This window comes from Danio rerio, chromosome 23 (assembly GCF_049306965.1).
Source record: "Danio rerio strain Tuebingen ecotype United States chromosome 23, GRCz12tu, whole genome shotgun sequence".
In the NCBI taxonomy this organism is placed as follows: Eukaryota; Metazoa; Chordata; class Actinopteri; order Cypriniformes; family Danionidae; genus Danio; species Danio rerio.
The window spans coordinates 33,994,009-34,008,062 of NC_133198.1; the positions used below are offsets into that span (position 1 = coordinate 33,994,009).

Below are 14,054 nucleotides of genomic sequence, written 5' to 3' on the forward strand. Positions count from 1 at the left end.
CATCCCAAAGAGGGAAGAAATCACTTTCGCGAACGCTCGCGCTCAATCTGCCCAGTTGGTGGAATGAACTCCCTAACTGCACCAGAACAGCAGAGTCACTCGCTATTTTCAAGAAACGACTAAAAACTCAACTATTTAGTCTCCACTTCACTTCCTAATCTGCAATTGCCTCTCGGAATATCACACTAACTGTACCCAAAAAAAAAAAAAAAAAAACTAATACTACTAATACTTTCCTTCTTAGACTTTACAGACCTGAAACTTGCTTATAGCACTTATTCATTGTTGCTCTTATAGTTGTGTAAATTGCTTCCTTGTCCTCATTTGTAAGTCGCTTTGGATAAAAGCGTCTGCTAAATGACTAAATGTAAATGTAAATGTAAATTGTATAATTTCTAACTATGTATTATTACATTTTATAGTGAGCATAGCAAATTATAGTACTTATAGTATTCTATAATGGTAAATATTTAATAGTAGTTAAATGTAGTTACCTAAACTGTTACTAAATTAACAAATTACAGCAGACCAGGAATAATTTCAAAAACACACGTCTTTCCACAGAAATATTAGACATGTATTGAATATTATTGTAATGTATAGAGAAAATAATATGGAAGAACAAAACACCCAGAGATTTAGCCACTTTATATTAAAATACCAAATGTAACTTTAATTTCATGAGGAATAAAAATAAATCCAAGTTTAATCGTTTTGCACTCCAGGGTCACATATTTGTAACTTAAAAGTAAATATTAGTACCTTCGCAGTCCAAATTGAAATGTACATATTAGTACTAAAAATAAATAAAGTACTTAAGGGTTACCACCCAAGTGGCGAATTTTAACTTATTCAATCAAGTATTCATTCATTTTCCTTCAAATTTTGCTCTCAATAACCATAAGCAACAGAAATCATGCAGTTAAATAAATGTAAGTGTGTGCAGTATTTTGGTCTGCTTTAATAATATTTTATTTGAATGATTTATTTGATTATTTACAGTAGAATCAATTTAATAATGCATGTTTTTTACATTTAATTTAACAATAGCAATTTTATGAATACATCATTGTATAATAGACTGTAAAATATTAACATATTACATTCTTTTTAAGTCTTTGTATAAATAATTTTTTATTTATTTGAATTTTTTTAACAACAGTTCTATCTTCATTCTAGCAAAGCGTACTGACACATATTTCATCCATTTCCACACACCCTTCTCTGATCTACAACACAAAGCACATCATTACTTTAAGACTTATAACTAGAGTCCACAATACAGCTTAACACCTACTCAACGTTTTCATTTCTTTGTGTTTTTCCTTCCTCCCTGCCATCCCTCACACTCCTTATGATCTCTGCACTTCATTTCCACGTGTCTAACGCTATCATTTAAAGAGATTCCCCCCAAAATGAAAATTACTCAACATTTACTCACCTACAAGTGGCTCCAAACATTTATGAGTTTCTTTCGTCACACAAAAAAAGGCATTTTGAAGAATTTTGAAAATGTGTAACCATTGGCATCCATAATGCAAAGAAACTGCTAGAATGTCAATGGCTAATGGTTTTAAACATCCCTCAAAATATCATCTTTTGTGTTTAAACAAGTGGAGGGTGAATAAAGGATGACAGAATTTAGATTTTTAGCTGAACTATATTGCTTTTCCCTCCATCCCATGATGCTTTGCATGAATTATGTCTTTTAATCAGTGATGTGTTAAAAACGGTACATGGAGGTATCATTATACTAAATGAATAATCAACTTAGTAGAATTAACTAATTACATTATTCGAATAAATGGTCACACTTTATTTTAATGTAAAACTCACGCTATTAACAAGACTATTAGCTCAATCAACGTCTAATTAGCTGCTTATTAATACTATTAAGGTATGTTAGTGTATGTATTGCTTATTAAGAGTTAATGTAGAATAGGATCATACTTTAGGAGTACTAATAAACTGTTAATGTCTTAATAATAGGCAAGTATTAAGATAGTAGTTAATGATTTGAATTGTCATGTAATTTCATTTTCATCTGCTTATCCGGGGCCGGGTCGCGAGGGGAGCAGTCTTAGGAGAAAACTCCAGACTTCCCTCTCCCCAGGCACTTCCTCCAGCTCCTCCGGGGGGATCCCGAGGTGTTCCCAGGCCAGCCGAGAGACATAGTCCCTCCAGCGTGTCCTGGGTCTTCCCCGAGGCCTCCTCCCGGTGGGACATGCCTGGAACACCTCCCTAGGTAGGCGTCCAGGAGGCATCCGAAACAGATGCTTGAGCCACCTCAGCTGACTTCTTCCAATGTGGAGCAGCGGTTCTAGTGTGAATCGGTAAACTAAAGTGTTATATTTGTATATATGTTTCATATCTATGGCTCTGGATGCGCCTCGGGATCCCCCCGGAGGAGCTGGAGGAAGTGCCTGGGGAGAGGGAAGTCTGGAGTTTTCTCTGAACTTAACTAACAAATTACAAACAAGTAATTCCACAGCAATATTTCAGATGTATTGAATGCATTAAATACAGAGCGTATTGTGTATAAAACGCATTTAAAATAACATGGTAAATATACACACTTATTTTTTTATACCCCAGAACATAATAACATCACTCACTTAGAATATACATATGCAAACAATAATGACCAATACTGGAAAGTCCTACATATATATTGGATATTACTGTACTGTATAGAGAAAGTAATCAAAACACAGTGAACTCAACAGCAGTTTAGCCACAGATATGTTTGTGAAAGCTACTAACGTTGCATCAAAATACCAAATGTTATTATATATTATATTATATTATATATCATTATTTTCATGAGGAATAAAAATTCACTGAAAAAAAGTGATTCATTGAATTCGCAAAATTTTAAGTGGCAACTAACTATAGTTATAAGGGCTGAAGTTAAACAAACAAATTAAGCTTATAACATTACTAAACTGAATCTGTTTTGTAGCCAATATAAATTGTTTGCAACCAGTTACCTACTTAAAAAAATAAGTAAAGTCAATGAAGCAGTTTTTTCAGCGTAAAACAAAATGTCAAAAACAGGAAGTTTTGATAACACAACATAAATATTTACATTAGATCAGGCGTGACCAACCCTGTTCCTGGCGATCGACCTTCCTGCAGATTTCAGTTGCAACCCATAACAAACACACCTGCCTGTAATTATCAAGTGCTGTTCAGGTCCTAATTAATTGGTTCAGGTGTGTTTGATCAGGGTTAGAGCTGAACTTTGCAGGAAGGTTTAATAAGGCAGAAATGCGTCAATAGAACCACCATTTTAGTACAGGGTAGCGCTCCTTTGAAGTGAATGTGGGACCAAGGTGCATTCAGAGCCATAGATATGTAAACATATATACATATGCATATATCTATGATCGGGAGTTTTCCCGGTGGTCAGTATTCTTTTTAAATTACAAAAATTATAATTTTACATCACTTCTACATTGATGGATAAGTGACCGCAAGTGCATTGCCAACAAAGAGTGTGTGTTAGTGTTTGTGTGCATGAAAATGTATTATCCTCCCTGTTCAATCTGATGTAATCGGTGTCCAGAAACACACCTACTCTCCTGCTTTCACTTATTCTAACGAGGGAGTGACTCATTTGTGAATGAATGTGAAGCGTGAAGCATTGATATCCTGCGTCTCAATTTGGATATCCACCTTTATGATCTAAATGGTATTTAACATTTGTAATATTCAACAATTTAGGGTGCACATTGAGGTGCAGGCACTGTTATGTTATCAGACACCCTTATAAGTTAGCCCACTTCAAAAACTAGCCGTTACTTCACTTAAGAATTTAGTGCAAGTTGGTGCTACTGTGCCTTATGGTCAGCGCAGTAAGTGACTATATTATCATCAATAATGTTACTTGTTAAGCACAAAAGCTCATAACATACAACAACATGAACTGCACAATCTTACCTATGAAATGTTCTGCCTTTTTGCTTTGTTTGCTTGTTACTACACATGTATGCAGCACAAAACTCCAGCATCTTTATATTGGTTTTAGTCTTTAGCGGTTGAATGACATTTGTCCTGGGAGCACTGTACAAATGTGGCGGCTCTATTGACGCATATTCAGGGTCCGTATACGATATCTGATGTATATATCTATAATAACACAATAGATGAAACAGACAGGTGTTGATTACCTGTGCACAATGCCGTGTCTGTGCAGGTGCTCTACAGCGGATAGTATCTGGCGGGTGAATCTGCGCACCTCTCTCTCGTCCAGCCGCTTGCGTTCACAGATGCGGTCCATTAGGTCTCCGCCGCCACACAGCTCCATGGCCATGTAGTAGCAGTTCTCTGTCTCCAAAGTCTCTAGCAGCAGGACAATGTTGGGGTGGCGGATCAGCTGGTGAATCCGCGGCTCGCGCTTCATGTTTTTCAACACATATGAATCCTGACGAGCCTTCTTCTTATCGATCACCTTGATCGCCACCTGATCCACAAATAAACAAACGCTCAATATTAATATGGACTTCGGCTCAGATATCTGTCTGAAAGTTTATTATATCAGATGTAAAATCAAAATCTACAATGTTTATTTTGCTAGTGCACATTGTTCTTCTTTGGGTGAACAATTAATCGATGCTTAATTAAAGTTTTGTTTAGGTAATCTTCAAAAAGTAAAATAAAAATGATAGATTTTTCTTTTATGCCAAAAGCATTAGATTAGTAAGTAAATACAACATCGCTAACTACTTAATCTAGAAAACTTTATAGAGGCTTTTCTCAATACTCAGTTTTTATGAACCTTCAGATTCCAGTTTTTCAAATTGTTGGCCAAATATTGTCATAAAGTCTAAACACACTGTTAAATATTTAACCTTAAATTTACAGTAAATTACTGGCTATTAATTGCATTACTTTCACAGTAAGGTATGTATGTAAAGTAAAGTAAAGTATGTAACTTCACAGTAAATTACTGTGAGATACTTCATAATAACAGTACATAAACAGTTCAATGTGTAGCTTAAATGTAGATATGAGTACCCAAAAATAAAAAAAAGTTCATAAAAAATGAAAGGGTATCACTCAAGGGGCAACTTTTGCACCTTTGTATCCAAGTATCTGAATGCTTTATGCTGTAACTTCATAGTATACTCAGAGAACACTTGTTTCCCACTATAAGTATTTCAGCTGGTACTGGCAACATGTTATGATGTATTTTGTCTTCTTCCTTAAACACAAAATATTTTTAAAAGCCATGATTTATGTATTTATTAGGGAGGCACGATATTGGAAAAAAACTTGCGATGTTTTATTTTTCTGCAATAGATATTGTATGCATACAGTTTCACAAAATGGTTTGAGTAGCTCTATTTTTTGTGAAGTCGAAGAGTATACATGTACGGAAGTTGAATAATCACAATGCAAATAAATGATTTTCTTACTTTGTCTTGTTTATAGTCAAAATATCTCAAATTTTATCTCAAATTATCTCAAAAATCAAGTAAAAATATTGTTTGTTTTTACCAGAAGAAACAAGTCAAAATTAGAAGTTTTTCCTGAGGACAAGCTAAATGATCTGCAAATGGGGTCAGTCACAGGACTTAAAAACATGCAAATGATAGAACGTTTCTATATTATGGTTAAATTTAGCAGTGACTTTACAAATCACGTGTTCTGTAGCTCCGGGTCAACAATAATTCAGACTCCACATTGCAGATCTTGCGATGTGACTATTGCAGATATCAATAATGAAACGCGATATTGTGCAGCTCTAGTATTTATGGTATGCATGTATTTATTTATTTGGTGGCTAGTGCCGCTTTGTTGTTGCAATGACAAATTTGCAATTAAGATATAAATGAGTGTAAATAAGAGCTCTCACACTGACAAATTGACTTGAACTTGAAAAATGAGTAAAAACAGAGTTATCTATAAGACTCCTGTCATAATGACTACATTTTGTTTTGTCCACAGCTCTTTCGTCTAAAATTCTGAGGATAAATGTATAAGTGAAGAGAGAAATAAGATAGATGGTAACAAAAAGGGCGATATATTTAGTGACAAATCTGAGAAACAAAGATATATAAGCATTGTATTTCCATTCTGTGCTGGATAATGATTGACATTTCTCAAATTTTAGGATTGAGCTGGAGGTGATGTGTGCTAAAACACTACTGAAGTACTACTGATCACCATAGTAATCCGTCGAGGTAAACAGTGCGGTCAGGAAGGGCTCAGTGATGTGTAGAAGAGCTGTAACATACACACGCACACAGGCCACAATCGCTGACCCATGAAAACTCAGGTCACCACAGGACAGGCACGGCTAAAACTACTCTCTTTCTCTGTTTGTCTGCATCATGATGAACTCAAAGCTTTTACAAATTACAAAAACACATCAAATAATAACAACAAAACATCTAATAACACATACTCAGTGTATATACTGGTATATATATATCACTGGACTAAAAACTATTAAAATTAAATAAAAGGTCACACTTTATCATATGGCTTCATTGGTTAATGTATTTACTAACATGAACTAAGAACAATAGTTGTACAACATTTATTAATCACAGTTCAACATTTATGCATTATTAAAACCCAAAGTTATGCTCGTTAACGCACTAGGAGTTACTAACAATATATGACTTTATTTTCATGAACAAATTCAAGTTAAAGAGCCCTTATTGTGGGTTTTTGGAAAATGACCTTCCATGCAGTGTGTAACACAGCTCTAAGTGATGGAAAACATCCAGCTGAGGTTTAAATCTAGAGGTTTAAAACTATTGATTCTTTAACGAAATAGTCGACTCAGAGTCGAATAAATGAATCGAGTTGGGTCCGGATCTTTTGCTTGAATGTGTCGACGTCGATACGGTACATTACTAAATATGTAGAACCGGTTCCGGTCAAATGTGAAATCGCTTTTCCTTCAGACACTAACAGGCGTGGGCCCGCGGGGTGTCACGCGACTGATCATGACATGAAGATGACAATCCTTGTGGTTAAACCTTCATAGGGCTGTTTACATATTGTGTCCAAAATTGCTTATTCCAGAAGACACACAAAAAAATTGTCATTCAATGTAAACATAGACTATTTACCAAAAAATCAAAAAGAAATTCAAACCATAACATTTAATTACACCATTTAAGCACTAATTTTTTTTTTTTACATATCAATCATTTAAATCACTGTTTACCCATTTATGAACAAGGATTTTTAATAATGCAATAAAATATACTTTAAGTACATGTACAGAATAACCCAGCAAGCATATTTTGTTTTTAAAAGATGTCTAATAGATGTCTAAACATAGCCGTCTTGGCTAAAACAAGACTAAATTTGGGCTGTCAGTGAAAATCTAATAGACGTCTAAGAATAGGCTAAAACTAGACAAGTCATCAAATAAACAGTTTATTTTTTTTACAATCTGTCTATTTGACGACTAGTCTAGTTTTGGGCTATTCTTAGATGTCTATTAAATTTTCACTGCCCAAGTTTACCCTTGTTTTAGCCAAGCTGTCTATGTTTAGATGTCTATTAGACGTCTATTAAACACAATATTGTTTGCTGGGTGTTTCATTTTTAGATGTATATCTGTTTTACTATTGTTATACATTCTATATATTGTCTATCATTATTATTAATATTATAAATATTCTCTCTATGCCTTATTTTTGTTTACAAATCACTTTAGTAAATTAAATTTCTAATCTTCAATCCATTCACAAAAACTTAGCAGTTCACCCAAAATGTTCACTAAAACAGGGACAAATCATTCAAATCCACCCCCACACACACACTATCCTTCATATAAGCACCTGATTGTATCAGTGTGAGTGTATATGAATAGATTATGAGTGCGGTGCGTGACACAGATTAGCCAAACCGGAGTCGCTATGAAAGCCGAGCGAGCGAGACGCCATGAAAAATGGATGACAGCCCTTCAGCGCACTGATGACTGACGCCCTCAGTGTGTGGCACTGCCTCTGATTGACAGCCGTCAGACCGTGTATGAGTGTGTGTGTGTGTGTGTGTGTGAGTCTGTCACCTTCTCTCCTGTACTGATGTTCATGCCCAGCATAACTTTAGCAAACGAGCCCTTGTTGATCATCTTGCCCACCAGGTAGCTGCCCACGCGTTTGGTGTGAGGGAAGTTTTGGAGCAGGTCACGGGGCACTTTTCCGAGGCATGGAGACGCCGGCTGCTCCAGCTCTCCTGAATCCGTCATGCTCCCGTCCAGAGACGACCTCAGCGCCGCCGGCATGATGCCAGTTCTGCCCGTCTGCTAGAAGATCAACAGGACAGCACCGAGCGGGCAGCCTGGCATCAGAGGCAGGGCATGTGTGATAGAGGCTGCTCTCATTTGGGTTTTTCTTCAGCTGTTCAGGTGTTTGTTGAATATCCACTGTTTGTTGTATTTGTCTTTCCTCAGATGTAGTTCTCTTTATCTGTGTTTTTCATCTAGACGGTCTCTTTTCAGTCCAGCGGAAGGTTCTTCTGTCAGTCTGGTTAGTTCATGCACCCTTGTCTGAGTGAGTGTGTGTGTGTGTGTGTGTGTGTCTGGTAGATAATTAACTGTATCTGGTCTCAGGTTGATGCTGTGAGCCTAAGCGTAGTGAGAGGACACACTACACCATAATGACCCCCCACCTACACACACACACACACACACACACACACTCATACAACACGGCACCTAAAAAATCCTGATAAAGCATCTTAACAAGTTCAGTATTAAAAACACACGTGAGCTCTTCTACTCATTTCTGCTCAGTGTCTGTTTATTTCTACTAGTCTTATTGTAACTACTGAAACCAGTTCATGAGGTAAAAAAAACAAAACATTCTGTACGATATACACTCAAATATGATCTTCGCTGTATGTTCAAACTACTTATTTAAAATGAGCTGAAACACAATTCTTGAGGTTTTTAGGGGTCAACTTAATTTATTATGTTCAGTCGACTTAAATTTGTAAAATCTATTTAGCTTTATTCCTTCATGTTGTCCCACACAAATTGTGTGGAGCCTAGCATTTTTTTACAGTGTACATTCTGTAGTAGGGATGTCCCGATCAGGTTTTTTTTTGTCCTCGAGTCCTAGTCCGAGTTACTTGATTTTAAGTATCTACGATACAGAAACCCAATCCGATACCTCTATCCATTCATTCATTTACTTTTCAGCTTAGTCTCTTTATTTATCTGGGGTCGCCACAGCAGAATGAACCGCCAACTTATCCAGCATGTTTTTTACGCAGTGTATGCCCTTCCAGCTGCAACCCATCACTGGGAAACATCCATACACATTCATTTACACTCATACACTACAGACAATTTAGCTTACCCAATTCACCTATACCACATGTTTTTGAACTTGTGGGGGAAACCGGAGAACCCGGAGGAAACCCATGTGAACACGAGAACATGCAAACTCCACACAGAAATGCCAACTGACCCAGCCGAGGCTCGAACCAGTGACCTTCTTGCTGTGATGCGAACATGCAACCCACTGCGTCACGGTGCAGCCCCTGATACTTCTATAATACATAATTAAGAGCAAAGTAACAGATCCAGGATGATCCTTATTTTGTATTTAATTCACCTTATTTTACCATTTTACAATTCTGTTAACAAACAGAGCACTTCTTTGAAGTTGCTTGAACAATCAAGTAATAAATAACATCAGTTCTTCATTTTGGACTTTAGTACAAGAGTAAACATAAAAAATCTTATACAAATAGCACCTCAACTTGAAAATACCCAGCAGGCAATCCCAAGTTTTCATATCTCACAGTTTGCTATGGCAATGTTGTCGTCATCAACTTTATAATACCTCCAGACTGCAGACATACTCACGCATTCCTCTTAAAGCTAACCAATAGCGTCTTTGCAACAAAGTGATGTCATGTCGCACACGTTTCTGTTTCTATGAGAAGTCACATCTTGTATCTTCACACCATAGACAATTACCTTCAGATGACCAGATGATATCGCAATGTGATCATTAGCAATACTTACATTGCAGGATATGCAATGTTGATTTTTTGTTATAATCCATCATTTGCATGCGATTTTGATGCCTGTGAATGTATAATGACATTAAAAAATTCAGGCATCAGAAATTACAATTTGTGACTTTAACAACAATTAATTTTATTGAACTATTTTTATTTTATGATTCAGCCATTAAAGTCATAAGTAAAATTATTTAAAAATAAAATAAAATTAAATCTCCATTACACCCGAAATTAACTTATAAAATTAAATTAAAATTAAAATAATCACCCCATTTCTCGCACTCCTTCACATCCCCCAATAGTATCCAATGTATATATTACAGTAACTCAAAAAGCACATTCAATATTCAATATTTCAGCTTCATCAACCTCTAGAATGAGCTTTTAATTAATTATGATAGACTCTTCGATTCAGGATCTTATTTTGACAATGAGCAAGTACATCATGAGTACTGGAAATAATATTGTGAAGGATTTCAGAAAGTGAAGTACACATGTGTGAGTGTGATGGTTTTGGCCTTGGCCCAGTGTGTGTTAGCAGGGGTCTGTGTGCTTCAATGAGAGGCCATTGTTGGATAAGTGTGTGGTTGGGCTCAGGTTTCTTTATTTCTTATTCGCTCACGTCATTCATCCGCCTGAGAGAGAGATGAACTGAGCAGCATGAGACTGCAATCTGAGACCACCGTACTGTACAAACCCACACACACACACACACGCACACACACTGTCATATATACAGTGGCCTCCATTAACATCGACTTGCTTGGTAAACATGACTAAAGAAGGCTTGGATAATTTTTTATTGTTATAAACAAAAAAACTCTGCTATTATTTAGGAACAAATGACTGTAAACACAGTGCCGTTTTATTCAAAATCATATCATTGTTAAATATATGTTGGTGACAATTATTGGCACTATTAGGAACTCATATAAGCACAGTATTTTTAAAGTAATATCCCACTCATAATTTTATCTTATTTTACTACACCTGAGTGACAAGGCACAGGCAATTGTTCAAGCATAACTTTCTGTTTCACAGGGCTGTGAATATGAGGTAAAACTCACTCAATCATCACTATAAGTAAAACCACAGAACAGAGCAGTAATTGGAGACCTGTGTTTGGTGTAGTTAGTTACAAAATAAAAAGTTACTGTAATTAAATTACTGTTCTGCTTTTAGTTTTTTTTATTAACCAGTGGCCACCACAGCGAAATGAACTGTCAACCTATCCAGCATATGTTTTACACAGCAGATACCCTTCCAGTTGCAACCCAGTACTGAGAAACATCCATACACACTCATTCACACACATACACTGCAGCCAATTTAGTTTTCTCGATTCACCTATAATATGTCTTTGGACTTGTGGGGGAAACCGGAGCATCAGAAGGAAATCCCCGCTAACAAGAGGAGAACATGCAAACTCCACACAGAAATGCCAACTGACCCAGCCGGGACTCAAACCAGTGACCTTCTTGCTGATGCGACAGTGTTACCCACTGAGCCACCATGTTGCAAATTTAATTACAGTTAGTTATAATATATTTGTCTTAAATACTGTACACAAATTCAGCAGCTCTATATAAATCAATTCGGATAAGCAGATTAATATATATTTGGCTTAATAATTGTATTTTTCAACTAAAGAAAATTATTGATAACTTAGTTTACGACTTAAGAGTTTACAAATTAAGAAAAAAAATTGTAAATATATGTAAAATATTCAGATATTTTGCACATTAACTAAATTTTTCAAGGTTAAATTTTTATATTTCATTTATGCCAATGTATGATGTGAAAATTTGGTGTCATTACTTTGTAAATTTTTGTGTTTTGATACATATATTATTTACATTTTATGTATTTTTTTTATAAATAAACTTAAAAGTTCCTGTTTGAATCCAATTTAAAGAATAGATTTATTTTCTATTGAATTGATATTTATGTTGATTTGTATTCACTGAAATAATCAAATTATCTATTATACATTTAAGTTATTTTTCAAACAATGTAGAAAAATGGTAAAAAAGATCAATTTATCCAGCATCGGGACAATAAAAAAAAATTCAATCAAGTGAAATTGCTATGAATTAGCCACACTCTATATAGGTACAAATAAAGGTACAAAAGCTGTCACTGAAGCAGTACCTTTTAAAAAAGTTTTAACAATTTAAAACGGCATCTTTAGATATCTTTTCTGCCGAAGATACTGTTGTTCAAAAAAACGTAAATAAAAAAAATCTTACACATACTGTACCTTAGGAATTGTATTACAGAAAATTTTGGCTGTTTTAAAACCTTGACATTTCTAAACTGCGGTATACCTTGAAAACGGTTATCGTCCCATGCCTACTCACCCATACAAAATTTTCCCCTAAAGGTACACAATGTTCGTTTTAGGTACCAATATGCATATCGAAGGTACAAAAGTGTACTGTACCTCTTGAAAAGCTTTTGTACCTTTATGTCTTAATGTGCAGGAATAGGAATTGTGTTCTTCTTGTTCAAATAGGATGTTTGAGCAAACAAAATATCTAAGAGAATCTCAGCTGGAGAAATGCAGACATTAACTGGGTTTGAAGGTCAGAAGTTCGCTAAAAGTACTATCCGACACCACCAACACTACAATAAACTCCTTGAAAGAGTTTCAAAAGCAAACATACAAACTTACAAAAACAAACATATTTCGAGCTAAATATTAAAAAGTAAAATAATAAAGACATATTTACCAAGTGTGCTAAGAAATGTGTATGGCACTGTACATTGCAGCAGGGTAAATATCTTGTCGATTCACTTGGAGAACACAAAGAGGCCGTGTATGGCAGAGCTGTGCATGTCTGCATGTTCCTCAAGGGTTTTATATACATGGTTCAAGGCAGGCCATGATAAAGAGAGCCAGAGAGTGCAAACTCACAGACGCGCAGAACAGCACATTTTGCGTTCACCCCCAAAAAATGTGTTCCAGCCTCGAGGCTTTGGCAAAACACAGTGCGGTCAAATTAATAGTGCTGAAAACCTACGTCCATTTCCTGCTCTGTAAGAAAGCAATCCCCAGCAATCCATTAAAGCATATCTTAACACTAAATAACTTTTTAAAAGCCTGCTGGAGCATCTCTGCACCCTTCACGAGGAAGACTCAGAACAAAAGATCGGCAGAAACATCCCTTTGCAAAGGATACTATATCGTCGAAAAAACAAACTGCTGTGGTTTAAACAAAGCAGATATACTGTATATAAGTAAAGAGATTTTTAATGCAAGCATGTAATAATTTACTCATCTCTATTAATTTCCATGTTATATTCAGATCATTAAAAATGCTGTAAATAAAACCTTACAGACATTCAGTTGTGTGCATAAATGATGTTTGGAGGAATTGTGAGTAAAGGTTAGAAAATGACGACAGGAAGTTTTATATGATATATCTTTGTATATTTTAAATATTATTATTTCTTTATTTGGACAAAAATGTAATGTATAAAATGTGAATATATAATATGTTATCACTAATATAAATAAATATTTTATTGGTGTAAATTTCTGTAATAAAATATTTCAATATTATTTTATATTATATTGCTATTAATGCAACTTTACTAGTAATCAGAAGATAAGTGCTGCATTATCTGTATCAGATACAATAAATAAATCTGTGCATCAGTTTCAACACAAAAACAGATATTTCAAAATAACTTCAATGTTGCACCAAAAATACATGGATACATTTGAAAGCATTCTGTTTTGGTAATTTACACAAGTAAAACAAATAATACAGAGGTATTACATACTTCCTTTTCAGGTGGATTATCACTTTAAAAACTCAATAGATTCATTTCTCAACAATGTGCTCCAAATAACAGTTTATTGATTCTTGTCAGTTTTCATCAGAATGTAGAAGCATTAACTATTGTGAAGACTGCCCTCCTGTGGCTGAAGTACAACTAGTTGCTACACATTTTTACTAAACCTAATCTTTTTTTAGTGTCATAACATAAAATATAACATAATTCACATACTCTATAATATAATATAATATAATATAATATAA

The 14,054-nt window shown here is 35.1% G+C and overlaps 1 protein-coding gene across 5 annotated transcripts in view; it reads right to left on the reverse strand.

Annotated features, from left to right (window-relative positions):
* Positions 1-14,054, reverse strand: part of LOC101887148 (hormonally up-regulated neu tumor-associated kinase homolog A) — a 216,550-nt gene that overhangs the window by 17,948 nt on the left and 184,548 nt on the right. For 4 of the 5 annotated variants that reach the window (XM_068216922.2, XM_073939198.1, XM_073939196.1 and 1 more), the window contains one exon: positions 4,173-4,465. In XM_068216922.2, coding sequence (XP_068073023.1) covers positions 4,173-4,465 — 293 coding nt within the window. Of the gene's footprint in view, positions 1-4,172; positions 4,466-8,038; positions 8,490-14,054 lie in introns of those variants that run through there. The other variant, XM_005162362.6, reaches the window with a different exon arrangement.